The 25733-nt window shown below is 37.2% G+C and overlaps 1 protein-coding gene and 1 pseudogene across 1 annotated transcript in view; one reads left to right on the top strand and one right to left on the bottom strand.

Moving 5' to 3' along the window:
* CD2AP (CD2 associated protein) overlaps nt 1-25733 on the top strand; it is a 136203-nt gene that overhangs the window by 17993 nt on the left and 92477 nt on the right. The window contains exon 2 of the mRNA XM_059400292.1: nt 11128-11288. Coding sequence (XP_059256275.1) covers nt 11128-11288 — 161 coding nt within the window. The remainder of the gene's footprint in view (nt 1-11127; nt 11289-25733) is intronic.
* Nucleotides 1934-10615, bottom strand: LOC132018491 (serine/threonine-protein phosphatase 2A 56 kDa regulatory subunit alpha isoform-like; annotated as a pseudogene).

The raw sequence follows: 25733 nt of genomic DNA, 5'->3' as shown, positions 1-25733 counted from the left end.
TGCAGGTGCTGGGATTATTTGTTCTAGTTCTGTGGAAAATACTTTTAGTATTTTGATAGGGATTGCATTGAATTTTTAGGTTGCTTTGAGTAATATGGACATTTTAACAATATTAATTATTCTGTGAGCGTGGTGTAACTTTCCATTTGTGTCTTCATTTTCTTTCTTCAGTGTCTTATAATTTTCACAGTATAGGTTTTTACCTCCTTGGTTAAGTTTATTCCTAGGTATTTTATTCTGTTATTTTGTTATTAGTATACAGAAATACAACCAATTTCTGGGTGTTCATTTTGTGTTCTGCAACTTTACTATAACTTCATTTATTCTCAGATCTTCTGGTGGAGTCTTTAGGCTTTTCTAAATACAGGGCCATGTCATTTGGAAATACTGACAGTTTTACTTCTTTCTTACCAATTTAGATACTTTTATTACTTTTTCTTGTCTGTTTGCTCTGGCTAGGATTTCTAGTACTGTTTTGAATAAAAATGGCAAGAGTAGCCATCCTTGTCTTGTTCCTGATCCTTTTTTTGGGGGGTGGGTTCCTAATCTTAAAGGAAAATCTTCAGTTTTTCACCAATGAGTATGACATTAGCTATACGTTCATTATGTATAGCCCTGATTATGTTGAGGTGTGTTCCCTCTAAGTCCACTTTGATGAGAGTTTTTATCATATATGGAAGTTGAATTTTATCAGATTCTTTTTCTGCGTCTATTAAGTTGATCATATGGGTGTTATCCTTTATTTTGTTAACGTGATATATCATGTTGATTGATTTGTGGATATGAATCATGCTTGCATCTCTGGAATAAGATTCTATTTGATAGCAGTGAATGATTCTTTTAATGTATTTTTGAATGCAGTTTGCTAATATTTTGTTGAGGATATCTTCATCTCTGTCCATCAGAGATAATTGGTCTGTAGTTTCCTTTTTTTTGTATATTACTGGTTCAATTATTAGGGTAATGCTGGCCTTGTAGAATAAAATTTGGACTCTTTCCTTCCTCTGTTTTTTGGAATAGTTTGAGAAGAAAAGGTACTAACTCTTTAAGTGTTTGGTAGAATTCAACTGGGAAGGCATCTGGTCCTGGCCTTTTGTTTGTTTAATTTCATTCCTGGTCATCAGTCCTTTCAGATTTTCTTTTTCCTCCTGATTCAGTTTTGGAAGATTGTATATTTCTAAGAATTTATCCATATCTTTTAGTTTGGCAAATTTGTTGGCATGTAATTTTCCATAGTAGTATTTTAATAATCCTTTGCTTTTCTGTAGTCTTAGTTGTTAACTTCTTTGATTTCTGATTTTATTTATTTAAGTTCTATCTTTTTTCCTTGATGAATCTGACTAGAGTTTTATCAATTTAATTTATCTTTTCAAAAAGCAGCTCTTGGTTTTATTGATCATTTCTATTTTTTAAAAAATCTCTATACCATTTATTTCTGTGTGATTTTTATTCTTTCTCCTTTTAACTTTGAGCTTTGTATGTATTTTTTCTAGTTCCTTTAGATATAAAGTTAGATTATTTATTTGAAAATTTTCTTATTTCTTAAGGTTGACCTGTTATCTTTGTAAACTTTCCTCTCTTAGAATTCTAAGTTGGTAGTTTTTTTCTTTCAGTACTTTGAATAGTTTACTCCCCTCTCTTAAGTGTTCTGAAGAGAGGTCTGTTGTAATTCTTAGGCTTGTTCTTCTATATGTAAGGTGATTTTTTCCCTTTGGCTTCTTTCAAGAATTTCTGTGTTTTGTTTTCTGCAGTGTGAGTAGTGTATGCTTAGGTGTAGACTTTTCTTACATTTTCCTACTTTGTATTATCTGAGCTTCCCAGGTGTGTTGTTTGGTGTATGATACTGATTTTAGAAGTTCATTGTTATCTTCCTTTTTTTTAATAAACTGCCAAATATAATTGTTTTTATTGATTTTATTAATATTCTCCTCAAATTAAGGATATATTCATTATTCCAGAAGTGTACGGTACCCTTTCTCCAAGCTAAAATTGAGAACTGGATACACACCTGGATTTCTCCTTAAAAATTTCTTTGGAGGGGCTCCTGGGTGGCTCAGTGGGTTAGGCCGCTGCCTTCGGCTCGGGTCATGATCTCAGGGTCCTGGGATTGGGTTCCGCGTCGGGCTTTCTGCTCGGAGGGAGCCTGCTTCCCTTTCTCTCTCTCTCTGCCTGCCTCTCCGTCTTCTTGTGATCTCTCTCTGTCAAATAAATAAATAAAATATTAAAAAAAAAAGTTCTTTGGAATTGTGTGGTTCAGTAATATCTAAGATTTCTCACTTCTGAAAGCATCTCCTCTTTCAGACTGCATGTTTTTGGCCAAAATTTTAGCAGTCCTGTGATCACTTGTTATGTTAGTGTTGTATCTTTCTCTATTGGCTATTCAGCACAGTAGACTAGCTGAGGATGAGACAAAGCCAATCCTTTTGCAGTATGCATAAGAATAAAAGCCTTCATTAGAAATTATTTATCTTCTGCTTTCAGTGGTATGGCATAGAGCCACTGATAAAACTTACTAATATTTCAAGGAGTTCAGCAGCCCCTTGGAAATGTTTCATATATAAACATGAGGAAAGTGTCGGTAATTTGTTTTTTAATGAATTCCTTAATCCAAGAAATTTCCTATTAATTCAGTGCAGAACAGTCTTCAGGTGTTCATGTTCTCCGAGGTACCTTCACTGTTGAAACGGTCAGAAACTGGTGCAACTGGTGGCTTAGTCGTTGAGCGTCTGCCTTTGGGTCAGGTCATGGTCCCAGGGTCCCAGGATGGAGCCCTTCATTGGGCTCTCTGCTTGGCGGCAGGCCCGCTTCACTCTCTCTCTCTCTCTCTCTCTCTGTCAAATAAATAAATAAAATCTTTTAAAAAAAGAAAAGGTCAGAAACTATCTTACAAATTTCTGGCCCATACATCACTTTCCAGTGCTCTCCAAACCAGAACTCTCCAAATATCTTAAGAACTCTGACACCAATTGTATGTGAAGCCAAGAGGCCTCAAATTCATCCCTTTCTGGATCAAAATCTAGATTATCACTTGGAGGAGGAGTATGGAAGATGCCAGCACTGATCATTTTTGATTTATCACAATATACTGATTCGACAAATTACCTCACAGTGAGTTGAAGCATACTCAGTTAGTTCATTCAGTGTTGTTCTTTTAGTTTTGTTGGTCTTAAGTCTGAAGCCATCCGTTAACTCAAACAGTATATGCAACATATGCAACTTCTGATAGAAAAGCTCTTGTTTATTTGAATGTCATCTTTGAGCAGGTGTAAGGATTGCTCCTTCGCTTATTGCCCTTGCTGTGGAACGCTCAGGAGCCCTGGGAGCATTTTTGCCAGTGTGCTGTGCATATTGATTCCCAGGTAAAGCTGACCACTTTCTTTAAGGCCCAGTGGCTACTTCCAGTAGTAATTACCAGGACACCTCCAAGGCCCTGGTTCTTAGGAGAGCTGCTTCCTCAGAATAGGCCATGGCAGAGAGAGGAGGTGGGTATAGGTCAGAGAGCTCGCACCCCTTTGCCCAGTCCCTTCCCCCTTTTCCTGCCACAGTTCCTTCCTCCTGGTCACCAGGTACCTTGTTGTTCAACCCCTCAGGGCTGTATCAGTGCTGGAAGTTTCTGTTCATTGCCCCACACGAAGCTCCAGGAGATGGCGGAGGAGAGGGTTGAAAAAGTTGTTGATACTGGGCATAAGGGTCTGGCGGAAGGGAGCCCGAAGTTTAGAAAACTGAGGCAAGGCCTCAGGACTGTGCATGCCGAGCATGCCACTTGTCCCTTCAGTTTAGGTCACCAGCCAACTGGTCAGCATCTCAGTAGCTGCTGCCAATGCATCCTACCATGCCTGGAACCTCCTTCTGAGGTGCTGCCATTGAGGATCCCCTCTGAGATACCACCTTTGCTGTGGTGCCCACTTTCAGCATTACCCATCATTTCCTGGGGGCAGTGACCTGCCACCGGGGCATCCTTTATTTCATTATATATAACTTTATTTAGTTAGTATTTATTTCTTTCACTTCCTTTTGATTTTAGAGTTTCCGTCTGCTTACCTTACTCATCTGCTCTTGTTGTTGTCTTTTTTTCCCCCCATTACTGCTTTTAACATATTAATCATAATTATTTTAAATTCCCTGTCTGATTCCAAAATATGTATTATATTTGAGTCTGGGTCTGATGCTTCCTTTGTCTTTGTGTTTTTCCTTGCCTTTTAAAAGCATGATGTATAGTTTTTTGTTGAAAGTTGACACTATGTATTAGGGAATAGGAACTCAGATAAACAGATACTGAGTGTGAGATTTTATATTCGTCTGTCCAAGAGTTGTATTGTGTTTAATATTTGCTCTAAGTATAGGTGCCAGACGCTTCACAGTTCTTTAGATTCCTTTTGTCTTCCTGGCTGTCTTTGGGTTTTCCTAAGAACTCTTCCTCAGATGGTATCTATACCATGCAAAACTTTTTAGCAGTGATTAGCCTTTATTATACTGGAACCTCACTTGTGTGGTGGAAAGGAGTAGGAGAGATGAAGCCTCCTATAATCTTATAATTAAATCTCAAACTTTTAGTGAGTTTGTGTTATGGGACTGTAATCTTGACTAGTCTGAGAGAAGGGGAAGTGGTGACTGGAATCAGAGAATCCCATACCTTTCTGCATTTGGGATATGGCCTGGTAAAGTCTTTTCTGTGGAGATTAAGTCTTTGTTATGGTGAATGCTCTGTTTTCTCCTTACTTTAGGGTGACCTCTTTTACCTTCTCCTTGTGAGAAGCACAAGGAGATTTTTATGGGTTCTTAACTCTGAGAATCTTGTGGGGTTCCTGGAAATAAAACCATAACAGCGGATGACTCTCCTGAGACTGTGGTTCCCAGAAGTTTCCAACTGTGATGCTATTCCACGTTCAGCCTCTAGTAGTTCATCAAAAGTACCGTTTAGGTGTTTGCAGTGGCTTAACTTTCTGCCACTGAAATGGTATGTTCAAGTTCTAAGCCTTGGTATAGATGAATTTGGTGCTATTTGGAAATGAAGTCTTTGCATATGTAATCAAGTATCTTAAGAGATAATACCGTCCTGGATTTAGGACTGACCACAAATCCAGTGAGCGGTATTCTTACTGAGAGTAAGGGGAGAGAGGGATTCCTGGCTGGCTCCTCTGCCTTCCGCTTAGGTCATGATCTGGGAGCCCTGGGATCCAGTCCCACATTGGGCTCCTTGCTCAGCAGGAACCCTGCTTCTCCCTCTGCCTATTCTGCCTCAAGCTCTCCTTGCTTCTGCTCTCTCTTTCTGACAAATAAGTAAAATCTTAAAAAAAAAAAAAAAAAAAAAAAGAGTAAGGGGAGGGAGATTTGAGACACACAGAAGGGCAAGGTCATGTGCAGATGGAGGCAGAGGTTGGAATTATGCAAACTAAGGAATGCCAGAGATTTCTGGCAGCCTCTGGAAGCCAAGGCAGAATGTGAAGCAGTTCTTTCTCTGAGCCTTCAGGAGGACCCAGTCCTGCTGATACTTTGATTTTCTACTCTGGCCTTCAGAATTATAGAGTGAAAGAATAAAGTTTTCCTGCTTTAAGTCACCTAGTTTGTGATTGTTACGACAGCCCTGGGAATGGTTCCACTTGTTTGTATTTGAGGTGATGTAGTAGTTCTTGGCTTTGATATCCTGGATATGTCTATCTCTGTATCTTGAGCTGGCAGTTTGCCTTGTATCTTCATTTTTCTGATGGGTCCAGGGAAAGTCAGTGACTTTCAGTTTAGCTTTTTTCTTGTTGTAGGGAGTGACAGCTTCTAATTTTTTCACATATTGGAGCTGAAACTGCAAGTCCAGTATTTTTTGTTTGGCATTTTATACTCTTACTATGCTAGTGATCACCACATGTATTATTAGCTTTTAAAAATCTAAAGTTGATTAAAGAACAGTCTATTCCTCATTCCTTGCCCCCAAATACCTTCTAGAACTTTTTATCTCCTGCTTACTCTACACTGTTCCTTAGATTTGTTGCACATTTGCCATTTTAGCACTTTACTTACTCTCTGAGATTGGCTCCACTATTTCTTGCATTTCATGTCTTCTCTTTTGTTTCATATTTTTTATTTTACTGGGTAACATGTAAGGTCATATGTAGGAGTTAATTTCCTTTTCCTTGCCTGTGTGAAAATGTTACACCCTGTACTAGCCTGCTGATTTGGCTGAGTGTGGAATTCATTTTCCTTTAATACTTAAGTGGCCTTGCCTTTTTCTTTCTCCAGTAGAATCTGGTGTCCTAGATGAGAAGTCTTTTGATGATTCTCTCTATTGTAGATGAACTCTGTTTCTTTTCAGAGAGCTTTGAGGGAAGTATTTCTTTGTTAAATTTCATCTAGATGTGAGTACTTACTTTTTTGTTATTATACTTTTCATAGACCTCTTTCATAGATTTTCATAGACCTCTCTGCATTTGAAAATTGTTTCATTTAGCTTTGGAGTATTTTCTTTTGCTATTTGTCAATTCTCTATTTTCTCTATCTTTTTTTTCTAGAACTTTTAATTGGATTTTGAGTTGTCTGGATTGATCATCTTTCTTTTATATTTCCTTTATATCTTTTTGCTTTACTTTTTCTGGAAAAATTTCCTGGATTTGTCTCCACCTCTTCAAAAGAAAAAAAAAGTTAATGAGACATGTTGGAAGAGACAGATTTTTAAAAAAGATTTTATTTATTTATTTACTTGATGGGGTGGGGTGGGGGAGAGAGAGAGTATAAGCAGGGGGAGCAGCAGAGGGAGGGGAGAAGAAGGCCCCTGATGAGCAGGGAGAGCCTGATGCAGGGCTGCATCCCAGGACCCTGGAATCATAACCCAAGGGGAAGGCAGATGCTTAACTGACTGAGCCACCTAGGCATCCTGGAAAATATAGGTTTCTCAACCCTTCTTATTTTCTCTCTCTCTCTTTTTTTATATCATTCTGATTTTATGAACTTTATTGTATCTCTTGAGAATACAAATTTGTACATAGTTACAATGTTTATTTTGAAGTAGTACATTGTAGAAATAAGTACAGAAGTACAATACAAAGACATTTTTCCTGACTGATAATTTTTGTCCTGAATATTTTATTTATTTATTTATGCATTCATTGGTTCATTCATTCATTTATTTTTAAAGATTTTTAAAATTTATTTGACAGAGAGAGATCACAAGTAGGCAGAGAGGCAGGCAGAGAGAGAGAGGGAAGCGGGCTCTCTGGAGCCCAATGCTGAGCAGAGAGCCCAATGCAGTGTTTGATCCCAGGACCCTGAGATCATGACCCGAGCCAAAGGCAGAAGCTTAACCTACTGAGCCACCCAGGTGGCACCTCACTCCTGAATATTTTAGTGTGTATTTTCTACAAGCCAGGTCTTATGCTTAATCACAATCCAACCATAGAATTAAAAAAATAACATTTATTTGTACATGCATGGAGTCATGATTTCTTACATTATTCAGTGAGATATATATTCTTTTACTCTCATTGTTCATTTTGATGCTCAAATTGTCCTGATTTGGATAGTAGGAGCCTTTTTGTATCACTTCTTTCTGTCCTTTGCCATCACCTTATCTTTTTTTAACTTCCTTGCTTTGTGGCGCATTTTTGTGTCCCAGGCTTATCTTGTACTTTTCCTGCCTTAGTGGTGGAATTGCCTGTCTTCCAAGGGATTCCTAGTTCTTTTAGTAGAAAGTGGTGTTTTTAAGATCTCAGCATTAGGTTTGCTGATTGCCATTAGAGTGTTGCTAGTTTCAGGCCCTTTCAGTGGACAGAGCTGGTATGTGTGTGTATATCTATGTACTGAAAACTGTTAGTTCATGGTGATACTTCTCATTTAGTATCACATTATTGAATCTAGCTTTTTCTCCTTTGTGTGCAACTCCCTTCTCTGACACAGTGAAATTTGGCTTCCATTATCCTTAGTATTTTTACTTATTTGATCAATCCCGTGGATGTAGCTAGTCTTCCATCTCAGCTGTTACTCTTCACCTTTTCTTTGAGCTATTAGTCCTCATTTTAGGTTGCCTTTACCCTTCTATAACTTCATGGAAATCTGCCACCCACCCCCAACACATTTGGCCTTTGATATTCCTTAGCAAGCTACCCCTCAGCTTGGATGCCCTCTCCACTGTGCTTGGGGTCTGATACACCATGTCAGGTTGCCCCTACATGGATGCCCTCCTCACCTTGCTTTAGAATGCTGATATGATGTACTAGAGAAACCCCCATATGTGGATGTGCTCTGACTCTGATAGCTGGACTCCTGCCTTTACCCCCATCCCAATTTTGGATACCTCTTTTATTCTTCTTGGTCTTTAACTTCTTACATCAGACCTCCCCCCCCTCCACCTCCAACTTCTTCACCCTTTCTCCCTCTGTGCTCTTCTACACCTAAATGGCTTTAGGACTCATTTGTTTTGGATGGTAAAAGGGGGAAGGTGGGTGTATGTTTCATCCAGGAGTAATTTTTCATTTTATTATGGTTTATTCATGATAGTCTATTCATATTTATGAATGAATAGTAAGCTGGGGACACTATATACACTATATAGGTAGGACTTAGTGTTTTATTTTACACTTATCAGGCAGGGAGCTGCACATTGGTGTGGAAACCTCTAAATTCTGGAAATCAGTAGTCATTTCTCTAAGAAACCAACACTCATCCATAGGAGCTTTACTAGTTTCCACAAACTGTGTGTGTGTGTGGGGGTGGGGAGAGTAGTCTGAGGGTGGGGTAGAGATTAACCCTTTAATTTTTGGCGGTCAGAGAAAAATTCCTGTCTATTTAGCTTTATTGTCTTGGAACTATTGTGGTTGATAGTGAGTGTTTGCTCTTCCATGTAGAGATAATTCCCCTATTTTCAGTTTTGCATTTCCCATAAGCCCTCCTTTTTTGAATTTCTAGCTTCTGTGGGGATTCTGCAGAGCAATTTGGTATCTTACAGTTTCCTAAAATTCTCTGGGCTTTCTATTCCTGGCTTTATTAGTTATAGATCCATTTTCATAAACTGGAAAATTTTGGTTTTGGCTTTCTTCTTAGGTAGGGATTTTCAGCCATATGTAGAAATTCTGTCTAAAGATTACTTAAAAGTTAAGAAAAAAACTGGGGCCTTTGGGTGGTGTAGTCAGTTAGGTGTCTGACTCTGGTTTCAGCTCAGGTCCTGATCTTAGGGTTGTGAGATCGAGCCCCAAATTGGGCTCTGTGCTCAGTGTGGAGTCTGCTTCACATTCTCTCTCCCTCTCTCTCTGACCCTCCTGCTCATGTGCGTGTTTTCTCTCTCTCTCTAAAATAAATAAATCTTAAAAAAAAAAAAAAGTTAAGAAAAAACTACTTCTGTAACAAGAAAACTAATAGTATTGTAACTCAGGGATTGCTTAATATAGCAGTTTGATGAATCTAGCAAAGATCTAGGTCATTTTCATCTTTCTTCTCTTCCATTGTAATCTTTTTCTTGTTTTAAGAAGGGATTGAGACAATCTCTTCATCTTTTTCTTGTCTTAAATAGTTATAGCAGTTTGGGGCATTACATTCTTACAGAGGAATATCTAAGGTCTATAGGAAGACATTTTTTTCCTTCTGTTTGGTTTTTAAGATTGGATAAAACTTTCCCTGAAACCTTGCTCGTATCTTTTGGTAGAATCCATCCATCACATGTGTATTTGAAAACCAGTCTGTGCATGCATGTATGTGTGCATGTGTGTTTGTGTGTGTGAAATTATTATAAATAAATTGTGTTTAGTAAATAAATTGTCTTTAGATCATTTCCTCTTTGACCAGCAGCATTAGATATCCAGGGCCTTTTCAGAGTACACTTTTAAGCAAGATTGAATAAGATGACTTCTGCAAGTCAACAAGATGACATGATTATACATCATTATTTGAAAAGCCCAGGTCTGGACTAGAAAAGATTTAACTCTCTTTTGGAATGAGGAAAGTCACATTTGTAAAAGTACATGATCTCAAAATACCTGAACAAAATCAGGGTTCAATAAGAAAGGAAGAAGGAGGTGGGGAGTCTGTGTAGGAATGGCTGTTGGTTTGGCAATCAACAATGGCTGCCCATAATTTTTTTCCCTTTATTTAGGTTATAGCTCTGTGTGTGTGTGTGTGTGTGTGCACGTGCGTGCATGCATGTATGTGTGTATTCTTCTTTAAAAATTATAGGAGAAAGAGAAGAAGAATTGGAGGTATGGCTAGTCTGCCATGGATGGCTAGTCTCCCATCTTGAATAGGATCTGTTACTGCTTTTCTTGTATTGAGCCCTGTAAAATATTAATAGTATGCATATATGATATCCTATAATCTAAAATTCTGTACTTAAAGGTGGTAAAATAGATCCTTACTAATCTTTACTTCAGGATGTATTCATTTTCTCTTATGTAGTAATAATATTGCCATAAGCTCAGCAGCTTAAAACAACGCACATTTTATTATCTCACAGTTATTTTGATTTAGTATGTCTGGGTGTGACTAACTGGGTACTGTACAAGGCTGCAGTGAAGGTGTTCGCTAGATCTGGGCTATCAGCTGGGGAAGGATCTTCTTCCAAGGTTATATGGTGGTTGGCATCATTTAGTTCTCTGTGGGCTGTTGGACTGATGCCCTCAGTTTTTTGCTGGCTGTCATTCATAGACCTTCATCAGTTTCTTGATAGGCCAGCTTGCAGCAAAGCCGCTTACATCTTCAAAGACAAGTGTGAGAGTTTTTGAGCAAGATGGACATTATAATGTTATATAGTCAAATACAGTGTATCTTCTTTGTCATAGTCTGTTGAAAGTCAGCCATAAGTCATGTCCCCTGTGAAGGAGAGGGAGTTGCACAAAGCCATGAATATCAAGAGATGGGGATCATAGGGACCACTATAGAGATTATCTGTTAATAACTATATATACATCCGACCATAAGAACTACTGATGACATGAATTATATATTGTATTGAGGCTTCTACTGAAAATTTGTACTGTGTTTTATACTAAGGCAGTCAAGAAATTTGCAAGTGTAGCCAAATACTTAAAATCATTGAAGTAAACCTTGATAATGTCTTTGTAATATTGTTGTTAAACAGGCTTCTTAGTTTTAAGTTTATTAATAATGGTTAATTTTATTTCATGAATTTTTAGACATTTATTTTTCTTTTTTTAGTTGACTATATTGTGGAGTATGATTATGATGCTGTGCATGATGATGAATTAACTATTCGAGTTGGTGAAATCATCAGGAATGTGAAAAAACTGCAAGAGGAAGGATGGCTAGAAGGAGAATTAAATGGGAGAAGAGGAATGTTTCCTGATAATTTTGTTAAGGTAAGTACTCTCACTTAAATTTCTGGCTGTTAGTTCATAGGATTTAATCATTAAGAAATACGTGTATTTTATACATGTATTTGTATACCTAAAAAAGGTAAATTTTTTACTCCACATCTACGTGGTATCTTGGTGGGTAATAACACTACACTGTAGGTATGTGTGTTTATATGTGTATGTATGTATCTATCTGTCTCTCTTTTTAGAAAAATAAATGGTACTTTGCATTTGGGTAGCACTCTTTTATTTACAAAGTAGTTTTGCTGTGTACATTCTCATGTACAAGTCTTATAAGTAGGGCAGATGATAACTCCATTTTAAATATGGCGACATATAGATGAGAGGTTACATGGTTTATCTGGTGTTGACAGCCAAGAAGATCTAGAATTTGAACTGCAATCCAGGGTAGTTGACTCAAGTCTAATTGTATATTGTTACTTTTGCAGACTCTTCACAGATATCTTAGATTCCTCAGCATTGCAATATATATTTATCAAAGTAACAGTTTACTCATTAACCACCAAACATTCCTTTTTTAGTAAATATTCTGTCACCTCTGCCAGAAAACAATCAAGATTCTTAAATCATTTGCAAACAAAGTTCTCAGTAGTTTAGAGAAGGAAAAATATAAAGAATACCTATATATTTCTACTTCACTTATAATTGTCTTATTTCCTATATTAGTTTTCTTATTTCTAGCTGTATCACTGGCCTCATTAGATTATAATTATGAGTTCTTCTGGGAAGGCTAGAATGTGTCTCATTTGTTTGTTCATCTTACCCACCTGCATAATGTGGATATTTAGTAAACATTTGTTCTCTGAATAATTTGTTTATTTTAATTATGGTTTTACCTTTAAATATGAACTCATACTGTAATACTGTAATAGATTTCAGAAGTGAACTAACTGCACTTACCTAACTATATTTTATCTCTTGAAACAACTAAGAAAAACTGTAAGAGGGACTTGAACTTATAGGAGAAGGTCACTTTAATTTTTTACTTCTTGTTTTATAAACCGACTTATTTCTTATAACCTAAAATGGAATGTAATGCAGATTCCTTAGAAACTGGAGTAGAATAAATGGATTAAAGCACAGTCAAGTTCCAGCTCTGTCCTTTCCTGGTGGTATGCTATAGGTCAAGCCACATAATTTCTCTGTTTGTTTTTTTTTTTTATTCTTAAAATGATATATTGATAGTATATAGGAAGCCATTGCATTGATGTCTCATTTCATTTCTCTCTCTTTTTTTAAAAGGAAAGTGCTTTTTCAGAGATAACATACTGAAATAATAGAACGTTAGTTAAAAAAAAAAAGTTAAAAGTTTTTATATAGTTCTCTTAATTGTGTTCTCAGTAGTGAAGATGACCTATCACAGGACTCCATTTTGAAATACATGTTACTTTCCTGTTTCAGTACAACTAATATTAGACCTTGACTTCAATGAATTGCCTGAGAACAGAGGATGCAGTTTGAGAATACTAGATAATAGAGGGAAGCATAATCTGGGAATAAAAAGTAACTACCAGGTACCAAATTAGAATTGGAGATAGCAGTATGAACTCATGTTTAGTTTAAAATATGTACTAATATATAACGATATATTTATAAATTTGTGTATTAATACTTGCGATAATACACATACATGTATTTCTCAGCTGTCCACTGAGATAGCCTAGAAACAGGGACACACCAGTAGCAATGACTATACCCGGTGTCTGGATTTTGGTTTTTAAATATTATTCTCCAATATAAGGAAGGAAGGCTCCTTAGACAAACAACTGTTCTAGGGCTGTGCTAAGGAAAATACATGATGGACTCTGGAGTTTCTCTAGTACCAGAAAGTAAGGAAGTGCTCAAAAAACTCCACAGAATGATGGCTCATGTCAAAACAGCATAGGGGCCAATCTAAAAGAGCTTCCAGTGTCCAGAACTGGAACAATTTAGGCAATAAAATAGTCTAGTATTTGATTATTACCCAAAGTGAAACATAAATATATATAAGTTCAGATAAATGGTTGATAAAGATAAATGGTTGAATTAATAAATAAATGGGGAGAAGGGAGAAATCTAACAGAATTACTTCAAATATTTGTAGATACTCCCTTACCCTTCATCTCCTCTCCTCCCCTCCCCTCAAAAGCATTGCTCAGGAATGAGCTGGACTAAAAAATAGATGGAAGAGGAAAATAGTAACTTTACAGTGGAGAAAGCTGGCATGTACTACCATAATCAAGTGATCAAAGCTAACATAAGCAGAGATATATTAGGTTGATATTCTGTATCTTCTTCATCTCTGTGGTATTTATTCTTATCCACAAGACCATAATCTCAGTCTAAGCATGAGATTAAACAGTAAGACAAACCCAAATCTGAGACACTCTACAAAATACTTGACCAGGGCTGAAAAAAAATTTAAAGGTCATCAAACCCAAGGGAAGATTGAGATAGCGATGTTGGCTAGAGGAGCCTAAGGAGACATGATGTTCAAATGCATTGTGGTATCCTGGATTGGATTCTGGAACAAAAAAATAGATATTAATGAAAAAACTGATGAGTTCTTTATAAAGTCAATGGTTTAGTTAGTAGTAGTGATATATTAGTGTTAATTTCTTAGTTTTGACGACTGTAATATGGTTATGTAAGATATAACATTAGGGGAACAGAAGAGTAAAATTTTTATTGAAAAAATTAACCACAGGCAATCAATAGTGATAGACAAAAAGTTGGCTTTATTACTTTCAGCTGTGTATATGAAGATTTAAGGAAGAGTTAGAATTTATAATTCACTATCTCCTTGAAAATAAGCCTTTTATGCTTAATATACTGTTACATTAAGGTACTTAGGTTATTTTGTATACGTAAGACTATGGAGTGGATTGTAGAACTAACTTGGCTTCCTCTAAAACACACCCCTGTTGTTATTTCAGATAGCTGTACTGAAGAGCATTCCAGTTGAGCTGGAAGATGGATAGAAAAGTCAAATAATTTTTGTAGCTTATTGAAAAAAACCTTCATGGACACTAAATTTGTTTTCTGACAGACTGTTCATTTCATTGTTCCTTTGCACTGTTATTCATCTTTATATGACTTAAAAAATATTTTCAAAGACTATATAGAGCAGGGATCCACGAACTTATGTATAGAATGTTGTAATTTTGGCATTTTTGCTTTAGAGTGTTGCTTTCTAATAGAACATTATAGGTAAAATTGAGTTTTGTTACCTCCTTATCATTTCCCTCTCCTCCCAAACTCCATATTCTGAAATTATATGTATCCCTGTAATACATATTTATACATATTTACCTATGCATAAACAAATAGTATTTTGTGTGATTCAGACATTGGCATAATAATCAGGTTGCAACTTTTTAAAACTTAATATGTGTTTCATTGTGATACATTACATAGTCACTTTGGCTACAACATATTTTTATGACACCATGTAGTTAACTCATAAATGATTGGTAAATGGGAGCATCTGGGTGGCTCAGTTGGTTGAGTGTCTGACTGTTGGTTTCTCCTCTGGTTATTATCTCATGGGTTGTGGGATCCAGTCCCAGGTGAGGCTCTGCACTCAGCAAGGAGTTGGCTTGAAGAGTTTTACCTCTGCCCCTTCCCCTACTTGCATACGTGCTTGTATGCATGCTCTCCCTCTCAAATAAATAAATAAATCTTTAAAAAATGGTAAGTAGAGGAATGATGTCAGGACAATGGGAAAGTTGTGTTAGTTTAATTTCTAGGTAAAAGGAGCTGTGATAAAGAGTGTAGAATTATAATTTCAGTAAGAACGGGAAAGGCTCTCATCTTGGCTGGTTGGGTAAACAGGAGTTCTTTTAGGTTTTAATTGAAACCTTTTTTTTTTTTTCCTTGAGATTTTGTTTATTCCAGAGGGAGGAAGAGAGAGAGAGGCAGAGACCTTACTTGTGCCAGCATGCTAGGGGAGAAGTAGAGAGGGATCAGCAGACTCAAGGCTGAGCATCGAGCTGGCACGGGGCTTGATCTCAGGACCCTGAGATTATGAGCCGAGCTGAAACCAAGAGTCAGATGCCTAACCAACTGAGCCACCCAGGCACCCCTAAGTGAAACCTCCCCCACTTTGTTAAGGTGATCGTCTCATCTGTACCTGGGTATTTTCCTCAAAGTTGACAGTCCTAGCGTAAGAAGTTCCATCTTTTAGCTCCTGGTGCTTACCTCCTCTTTTCTCTGCATTATCTTAATATCTGTAAACCAACCTTTCTACTTTATTGTTTTTATATGTTTTTAATAGCTGCAGAGGAATCCATCTGTCATCTTCTTGGGCAGTCTTTACCCACTTATTATCCATTTTCTATGGTTTCAGTTATTGTTACTTTTATTTTCATTTTTAGTGCTCAGGTTCCAAAGTTGCATAGGTCTAAATTGGTATTTGTATCTTTAGGTAAATACCCCGTAGTGCAATTGTTGGGTCATAGGGTAGTTCTGAACCCTACACTTTTTTTTCCCTTTGCATAATGACTGGTGTTTTTAGTATTTGATTTAGTTTTCACATAATCAGTAGTAGTCTGGTGTGTATGATTTTTTAAAATAATTTTTTAATTTTTTTATTAACATATAATGTATTATTAGCCCCAGGGGTACAGGTCTGTGAATTGCCAAGTTTACATACTTCACAGCACTCACCATAGCACATACCTTCCCCAATGTCCATAACCCCACCCCCCTCCCTACCTCCCTCCCCGCCGGCAACCCTCAATTTGTTTTGTGAGATTAAGAGTCTCTTATGGTTTGTCTCCCTCCTGATCCCATCTTGTTTCATTTATTCTTTTCCTACCCCCCAGACCCCTCATGTTGCCTCTCAACTTCTCATATCAGGGAGATCATATGATAATTGTCTTTCTCCAGTTGACTTATTTCGCTAAGCATAATACCCTCTAGTTCCATACATGTCCTCGCAAGTGGCAGGATTTCATTTCTTTTGATGGCTGCATAGTATTCCATTGTATATATATACCACATCTTCTTTATCCATTCATCAGTTGATGGACATCTAGGTTCTTTCCATAGTTTGGCTTTTGTGGACATTGCTGCTATAAACATTCAGGTGCACGTGCCCCTTTGGATCACTACATTTGTATCTTTAGGTAAATACCCCGTAGTGCAATTGTTGGGTCATAGGGTAGCTCTGTTTTCAACTTTTGAGGAACCTCCATGCTGTTTTCCAGAGTGGTTGCACCAGGTTGCATTCCCAACAACGTTGTAGGAGGGTTCCCCTTTTCTCTGCATCCTTGCCAGCATCTGTCATTTCCTGACTTGTTAATTTTAGCCATTCTGACTGCTGTGAGGTGGTATCTCATTGTGGTTTTGATTTGTATTTCCCTAATGCCGAGTGATGTAGAGCACTTTCTCGTGTTTGTTGGCCATTTGTCTGTCTTTGCAGAAATGTCTGTTCATGTCCTCTGCCCATTTCCTGATTGGATTATTTGTTCTTTGGGTGTTGAGTTTGATAAGTTCTTTATAGATTTTGGATAATAGCCCTTTATCTGATATTTCGTTTGCAAATATCTTCTCCCATTTTCTCAGTTGTCTTTTAGTTTTGTTGACTGTTTCCTTTGCTGTGCAAAAGCTTTTGGTCTTGATGAAATCCCCAGAGTTCATTTTTGCCCTTGCTTCCCTTGCCTTTGGCGATGTTTCTAGGAAGAAGTTGCTGTGGCTGAGGTTAAAGATGTTGCTGCCTGTGTTCTCCTCAAGGATTTTGATGGATTCCTGTCTCACATTGAGGTCTTTCATCCATTTTGAGTGTGATATAAGGAAATGATCCAGTTGCATTCTTCTGCATGTGGCTGTCCAATTTCCCAACACCATGTGTTGAAGAGACTGTCTTTTTTCTACTAGACATTCTTTCCTGCTTTGTCAAAGATTAGTTGACCATAGAGGTGAGGGTCTATTTCTGGGCGATCTCTGTGTCTGTTTTTGTGCCAGTATCATACTATCTTGATGATGACAGCTTTGTAATAGAGCTTGAAGTCTGGAATTGTGGTGCCACCAACTTTGGCTTTCTTTTTAAACATTGCTTTGGCTATTCAGGGTCTTTTCTGGTTCTGTATAAATTTTAGGATTATTTGCTCCATTTCTTTGAAAAAAAATGAATGGGATTTTGATAGGGATTGCATTAAATGTGTAGATTGCTTTAGATAGGTAGCATAGACATTTTCACAATATTTGTTCTTCCAATCCATGAGCATGGAACATTTTTCCCTTTTTTTGTGTCTTCCTCAATTTCTTTCATGAGTACTTTATAGTTTTCTGAGTATAGATTCTTTGCCTCTTTGGTTAGGTTTATTCCTAGGTATCTTACGGTTTTGGGTGCAGTTGTAAATGGGATTGACTCCTTAATTTCTCTTTCTTCTGTTTTGTTGTTGGTGTAAAGAAATGCAGTTGATTTCTGTGCATTGATTTTATATCCTGACACTTTACTGAATTCCTGTACAAGTTCTAGCAGTTTTGGGAGTGCAGTCTTTTGGGTTTTCCACATAAGGTATCATATCATCTGCAAAGAGGTAGAGTTTGACAACTTCTTTGCCGATTTGGATGTCTTTAATTTCTTTTTATTGTCTGATTGCTGAGTCTAGGACTTCTAGTACTATGTTGAAAATAGTGGTGATAATGGACATCCCTGCCATTTTCCTGACCTTAGCGGAGAAGCTCTCAGTTTTTCCCCCATTGAGAATGATATTCACGGTGGGTTTTTTCATAGATGGCTTTGATGATATTGAGGTATGTGCCCTCTCTCCCTACACTTTGAAGAGTTTTGATCAGGAAAGGATGCTGTACTTTGTCAAATGCTTTTTCAGCATCTGTTAGAGTATCATATGGTTCTTGTTCTTTCTTTTATTAATGTGTTGTATCACATTGATTGATTTGCAGTTGTTGAACCAGTCTTGCAGCCTTGGAATAAATCCCACTTGGTAGGGTGAATAATCCTTTTAATGTACTGTTGAATCCTATCGGCTAGTATTTTGGTGAGAATTTTCGCATCTGTGTTCATCAAGGATATTGGTCTATAGCTCTCTCTTTTGATGGGATCCTTGTCTGGTTTTGGGATCAAGGTGATGCTGGCCTCATAAAATGAGTTTGGAAGTTTTCCTTCCATTTCTATTTTTTGGAACAGTTTCAGGAGAATGGGATTTAATTCTTGTTTAAATGTTTGTTAGAATTCCCCTGGGAAGCCGTCTGGCCCTGGGTTCTTGTTTGTTGGGTGATTTTTGATGACTTATTCAATCTCCTTACTGGTTTTGGGTCTGTTCAGGTTTTCTGTTTCCTCCTGGTTCAGTTGTGGTAGTTTTTATGTCTCTAGGAATGCATCCATTTCTTCCAGATTGTCAAATTTGCTGGCGTATAGTTGCTCATAATATCTTCTTATAATGGTTTTTATTTCTTTGGTGTTGGTTGTGATCTCTCCTCTTTCATTCATGATTTTATTTATTCGGGTGCTTTCTCTTTTCTTTTTGATCAGCCTGGCTAGGGATTTATCAATCTTATTAATTCTTTCAAAGAATCAGCTCCTAGTTTCGTTGATTTGTTCTGTTGTTTTTTTGGTTTCTATTTCATTGATTTCTGCTCTGATCTTCATTATTTCTCTTCTCCTGCTGGGTTTAAGCTTTCTTTGTTGTTCTTTCTCTAGCTCCTTTAGGTGTAGGGTTAGGTTGTGTACTTGAGACCTTTCCTGTTTCTTGAGAAAGGCTTGTATTGCTATATATTTTCCTCTCAGGACTGCCTTTGCTGTGTCCCAATTTTGAACCATTGTGTTTTCATTTTGAACCATTGTGTTTTCATTATCATTTTTTTTCCATGAATTTTTTCAATTCTTCTTTAATTTCCTGGTTGACCCATTCATTCTTTAAAAGGATGCTCTTTAGTCTCCATGTATTTGGGTTCTTTCCAAATTTCCTCTTGTGATTGAGTTCTAGCTTCCGAGCCTGAAAATATGCAGGGAATGATCCCAGTCTTTTGGTACCAGTTGAGACCTGATTTGTGACCCAGGATATGATCTATTCTGGAGAATGTTCCATGTGCACTAGAGAAGAATATGTATCTGTTGCTTTGCGTTGGACTGTTTTGAATATATCTGTGATGTCCATCTGGTTCAGTGCATCATTTAAGGCCTTTATTTCCTTGTTGATCTTTTGCTTGGATGATCTGTCCATTTCAGTGAGGGAGTGTTAAAGTCCCCTCCTATTATTGTATTATTGTTTATGTGTTTCTTTGATTTTTTTATTAATTGGTTTATGTAGTAGGCTGCTCCCGTGTTAGGGGCATAGATATTTAAAATTGTTAGATCCTCTTGTTGGACAGGCCCTTTGAGTATGATACAGTGTCCTTCCTCATCTCTTATTATAGTCTTTGGCTTAAAATCTAATTGATCTGATATAAGGTTTGGCACCCCGGTTTTCTTCTGATATCCATTTGCATGGTAAATTGTTTTCCATGCCCTCACTTTAAATCTGGAGGTGTCTTTGGGTCTAAAATCAAGTTTCTTGTAGACAGCATATTGATGGGTTTTGTTTTTTTATCCATTCTGATACCCTGTGTCTTTTGATTGGGGGCATTTAGCCCATTTACATTCAGGGTAACTATTGAGAGACATGAATTTAGTGCCATTGTATTGCCTGTAAGGTGACTATTACTGTGTATTGTCTTTGTTCCTTTCTGGTCTACTACTTTTAGAATCTCTCTTTGCTTAGAGGACTCCTTTCAATATTTCCTGTAGAGCTGGTTTGGTGTTTACAAATTCTTTTAGTTTTTGTTTGCCTGGAAACTTTTTATCTCTCCTTCTATTTTTAATAATAGCCTAGCTGGATGTAGTATTCTTGGCTGCATGTTTTTATCATTTAGTGCTCTGAATATATCATGCCAGTTCTTTCTGGCCTGCCTGGTCTCTGTGGATAAGTCTGCTGCCAATCTAATATTTTTACCATTGCATGTTACAGGCTTCTTGTCCCAGGCTGCTTTCAGGATTTTCTCTTTGTCACTACGACTTGTAAATTTTACTATTAGATGATGGGATGTGGACCTGTTCTTACTGATTTTGAGGGGTGTTCTCTGCACCTCCTGGATTTTGATGCGTGTTCCCTTTGCCATATTAGGGAGATTCTCTACAATAATTCTTTCAAATATACCCTCTGCTCTCCTCTCTCTTTCTTCTTCTTCTGGAATCCCAATTATTCTAAAATTGTTTCGTCTTATGGTATCACTTATATTGCAGATTCTCCCCTCATGATTCAGTAGTTGTTTGCCTCTCTTTTGTTCAGCTTCTTTATTCTCTGTCATTTGGTCTTCCATATCACTAATTCTCTCTTCTGCCTCATTTATCCTAGCAGGGAGAGCCTCCGTTTTTGATTGCGCCTAATTAATAGCTTTTTTGGTTTCAGCATGGTTAGATTTTAGTTCTTTTATTTCTCCATAAAGGGCTTTTATTTCTCCAGACAGTGTTTCTCAAATATCTTCCATGACTTTTTCGAGCCCAGCTAACACCTTGAGAATCATTATTCTGAACTCTAGATCTGACATATTACCAATGTCCGTATTGATTAAGTCCCTAGCCGTCGTTACTGCCTCTTGTTCGTTTTTTGTGGTGAGTTTTTCCACCTTGTCATTTTATCCAGATAAGAATATATGAAGGAGAGGATAAAATACTAAAAGGGTGGCAAAGAGCCCAGGAAAATGTGCTTTAAGTGAATTAGGAGAGACCCCAAATTGTGGGGGGAAGAAAGCGGTAAAAAGAAGTTCAGGGGAAAAAAATAAAGAACGAAAGAAAGAAAAAATATATATATAAAAGGAAATATGTATATTAGACTGGTGAATAGAACAGAGTCACCCACTTAATTTTGGGAGTATTTTGGTCTCTTAGAAGATACTACCTCCTAAAATTTTAAAGAATGAGAAACATATATATACACAAAATAAGGGTAAAAATGATGAAGGGATGGAATATGACTATAAAGATGAAAATTTTAAAAAAAATCTAAAAAAGAGGTTGATAAGATAGGTTGGTTGAGAGACTAAAGAAAAAGAAAGTGGAGAGAATTTGCTCAGGCTGGAGACTAGAACAAAGCCCTGTGCTAGATTTAGGGTATATTCTCATCTATTAGAAGAAGTTATATCCCAGATTTCTTTAGAAGAAAAAAACCCTATGTGTATACAAGAAATAACGTTAGATACAATGAAGGATAAGATATTACTATAATAATGAACGTTCAAAAATTTTTTTAATGAAAGGTATTGTTAAGATCAACTAGTTAAAAAACTAGAGGAAAGAGAAAAATTTTTAAAAATTTAGCATAAGAAAAAAGTAACATTAAAAAAAATTAACTTTGCAAGACTAAAGAATCATGGGGAGAAAGCCATGAATTCCATTCTTTGCTTTCTCCTCCTCTGGAATTTTGCTGTTCTCCTTGGTAAGTCAGCTTGGTCCTAGCTGGATTTCTTGTTGATCTTCTGGGGGAGGGGCCTGTTGTAGTGATTCTCAAGTGTCTTTGCCGGAGGGCGAATTGCACTGCCCTTACCAGGAGCTGGGCCATGTAATCCGCTTGGGTTTGCTTTTGGGAGCTTTTGTTCCCTGAACATTTTCGATAGAGTTACGGAGGATGGGAGTGAAAAATGTCGGCCTCCCAGTATCTGGCCTGGAGGAGCCAAGAGATTGGGGCCCCACTCCTCAGTGCGCCATCCGTAAAAGCGGCCAGTCACTCCTGTCTCCCTGGCCTCCGGCCACACTCCAAGCTCACCCAGCCTGTGATTAAGCATCTCTGTTTCGGGCACACAGCCCTGCCTGGAGTCTCCAAACCCCACAGATCCCTACATTCTTCCAGGGGCGTCTCCCTGATCTTGTGGGGTCCCTGGTCAAAGAGCAGTGGCTTGACTGTGCCACGGATCATAGTTTAAGGTAACCACGTGTTGAGAGCTCACTCCCTGGCTCCGTCTCTGTAGCCAGTTTTCCCGCTCTAATACCTACGAACTCTGCAACACTCAGCTGTCTCGCTCTTTCTGTGACCCCAGAGGACCTGACACCACTCTGTCCCCACATGGGCTTCATCCCATCTTAGCCTCTGGAGCAATGTCCCTCAGTGGAGCAGACTTTTAAAAGTTCTGATTTTGTGCTCCGTTTCTCTACCACTTGCTGGGAGCCACAGGGAGCCTCCCCCTGTGGTCTGTTTTCCCATCACTTCAGATTCACTTCTCCACAGGTCCTACCTTTCAGAAAGTGGTTGATTTTCTGTTTCTAGAATTGCTGCTTCTCTTCTCTTTGATTTCCTGTTGGATTTGTAGGTGTTTGGAATGGTTTGATAAACTATCTAGCTGATCTCCTGCAGCCCGATGTCATCTCAGCTTGTTACTTCTCCACCATCTTGATTCCTCTGGTTTGTATGAGTTTCTTTTCCCCCCAGAAGGTCAGATGTTTAGGAATGTACATGTAATTTCATAGTAGAGATTGCGCAGTCCTATAATATTCCATTCTGGGTCTTTATCACATTTTATGAGGTAAAATAGGACCATTTTTTATTTTATAGCTATTGAAAACAATGCCAAATACCCTTTGGTAGGTTATATACCAACTATATATATACTATATATAGTTGAGAATTTGCTGCATCTAGGTTCTGCATATATTCAGCTGTATTAGAGTATTAGACATTGGCTGATTTCTCAATAATTACACCAATTTATAAATTCCTACCAGTACTATAAAAGAATTTCTTTCTCCCATTTCTTATAAACATTTGATACTATCAGATTTTCTTTTTTCTAATACAGATCTATAATAATATCCACTTTTCTGTGTTTCATTTTTGTCATTATGAGAGAAGTTATGCATCTTTTCACATTTATTGGTCATTTAAATTTCTTTTCTTGTGTCTTGCTTGTGTTCTTATATTTATGTCCATTTTTATTGTGTTCTTTCTTATTCTCATTGTAGTACTTCTTATTGCGAATACTATGAATTCTGTATTTTGACTGCTAGTCCATTGTCTTCCTTCTGTTTATGTGTCTTTTCTCTTTAATAAGTGCTCTTTGTGGCTTGTCTAAGTATAACTTGGGAGCAGGGAGATTTTAAAGATAATCTGTTCATTAGTTTTAAGTTTTGATTTTTCAGTGTAAGTCTTTTATCAATCTCGATTTACTTTTGGTACAGGTGTGATTTAGGCAGTAATTAAATTTTTCCACATTAAAAAAATACTGAAGAGTACTCTTTCCTCACAGGTTTCTAATGTTTGAGAATTGAGACAAAATTGGGAAGAAGTTTGTGACTTGTTGATATTTGGCACTTTGGGTCTTTGTAATTGAGATGAAACAAAGTAAACACTCCTGCATTAAACAAATGCTTAGTGATTGTCTGAAGTATTTTGGGGTGTGGTGAGAAGAGTTTCCACAACTTAATTTATTGTGGGGGGATAACAGCATGAAAACAGAAGGATAAATTGCAGTGCCTTTTTGGCTGAATGTCAGGTATGTGGTAAAGATGATGGGTCCTAAAGGGTCTTGGGAAAATTTTTCAGAAAAGATGTTGAAAGTAACATTTGACTTGGCCTTTAAAGATAGGAAGTTTGATGTATAATTTGTGTGCTCTGTGTCTGGCAAAGGTGCAAAGTGTTTTGTGGTAAAAATAATGGACTACTTTGGTTGAATGAAAGTTTTCTATGGGGTGGTTGTGTATAATGGGATTTAAGACCAAAAGTATGTATTAATGCCAGTGGTACAATGCATTTTGAGTATCCTGTAAAGGTATTAAGTCTATTTAAAATGTATTAGGGAAATCAGAGTTATTAGAGACAGGAGAGGGAAGATAGAATGTTTTAATGGATTAATCTTAGTGCTAAGGAAAGGTTTTATAAAAGAGGAGAGAGTTGAGGCTATAAAGTATAGTAATGGAGATCAGAGCTGTACAATGAGAATGGAAGCAATGGGATAGTTAATAAGCACAATACCTTTTATTTGTGTTAAGACTCAGCAGGTTCCCATACATTTTCTTACTTTATTCTGACATCTTTGAAAGTTAGGATAAATTTGTCATTTACGGCCAGAGTCATGGTGGTAGTAGTTGGTGTACTAAGGACTTGGTAGTTGGTAGCTCTGTGATAGGCAAATGTCAGCCTGTTTTTACATAAGAAATATATTTTATATAGTATATGCTGGTTATTGGAGAAATGTGATCATTTTTTAACATTCTGTAGTTTTAAGACTCTAAAGACAAAGTCGAATGATTCTTAGACATTGAAATTCTCCAGTAGCATCAGCATAATTGAAAGATGTTAGAATTACAATATTAAATGCCTTTCGTAACTTTCAGAATTGACCATTGAAGAAAATTCAGACTGCTTCCTCAAAATGCAATTTTATGAAAACAAATCCACCCCCCCCAAAGACTAAACTTGAGATTTGATGTGAGGGTGTTGCAAGGACCAGAGATGGAATAGGAACATGCAGAAGACATATAAATAATGAGATATTTGGAAAACGAAGCAGGACTTGCAATGCTCATGTAAAATTGTTTGTAGGTAACTTTGTAAAATGGAATCAGTTTTATTCATGTTTTTTATTACCCCTATCCCTAGAAATGATGCTGAAAACAAGGTTTAATAAGGAAAGTAGAAGGCCCAATGTATCAGTAAGAATAGGATAGCTTACACCATAGTAACAACATTTAAAATCTCAGGGGTGGCATAACACAATACATGCTTTTGTACAAAGTTTCATGTAGTCCAAGTAGTGAGTTATGTTAAATATAAGTAAAATAAGAGCTTTCTTTATTACAAGTAAGATTAACAACTTTAGCCCCCAGTAAGGGATACTTCTCTGTAAGCTGTCTTTGAAGCTTGTAGTTTTCATCAACCACATGTCTCTTCTTGGAGTCAAAGCAGGGTTTTCAGTTCTTTTTAATAATGATACTCTTTAGTATCCCTGATAAGAAACCAGATTTTCAGGTCTCCTGGCTGGCTCAGTGGGTTAAGAGGCTGACTCTTGGTTTCGGCACAGGTCATGATCCTGAGATTGAGTCCCACTTTGGGCTCCCTGCTCTGTGGGGAGTCAGCTTGAGATTCTCTCCCTCTACCTGCTCCTTCTTCCACTTGTGGGCTTGTGCCTGCTCTCGTTCTCTCTCTGTCTCTGAAATAAATACATCTTAAAAAAAAAAAGGAAAAAGAAACCAGATTTCCCAGGCACTTTTTATTGAGCTATGTTTTAGTAAAATCCGTGGCAATACTGTGTCAGATCCTCCCCATACCGTGCCTCTCCATTGTTTTATTCTTTACTGTTCGCCATTTATTCATTTGTTCAAATACTTACTGAGGTTCTTTACAGGACTCTTACAGTCCTGGTTACAGTCCTGTGTTAGGACTTTTTATAGATGCTAGGGACACAATGGTGTATAAAACAGGTAAATTCCCTTTTCTTGATGAGTTTATTTTC

This window comes from Mustela nigripes, chromosome 5 (assembly GCF_022355385.1).
Source record: "Mustela nigripes isolate SB6536 chromosome 5, MUSNIG.SB6536, whole genome shotgun sequence".
Taxonomy (NCBI): Eukaryota; Metazoa; Chordata; class Mammalia; order Carnivora; family Mustelidae; genus Mustela; species Mustela nigripes.
The sequence above is the reverse complement of the archived record's forward strand: the minus strand, read 5'-3'. Positions and strand labels throughout refer to the sequence as shown.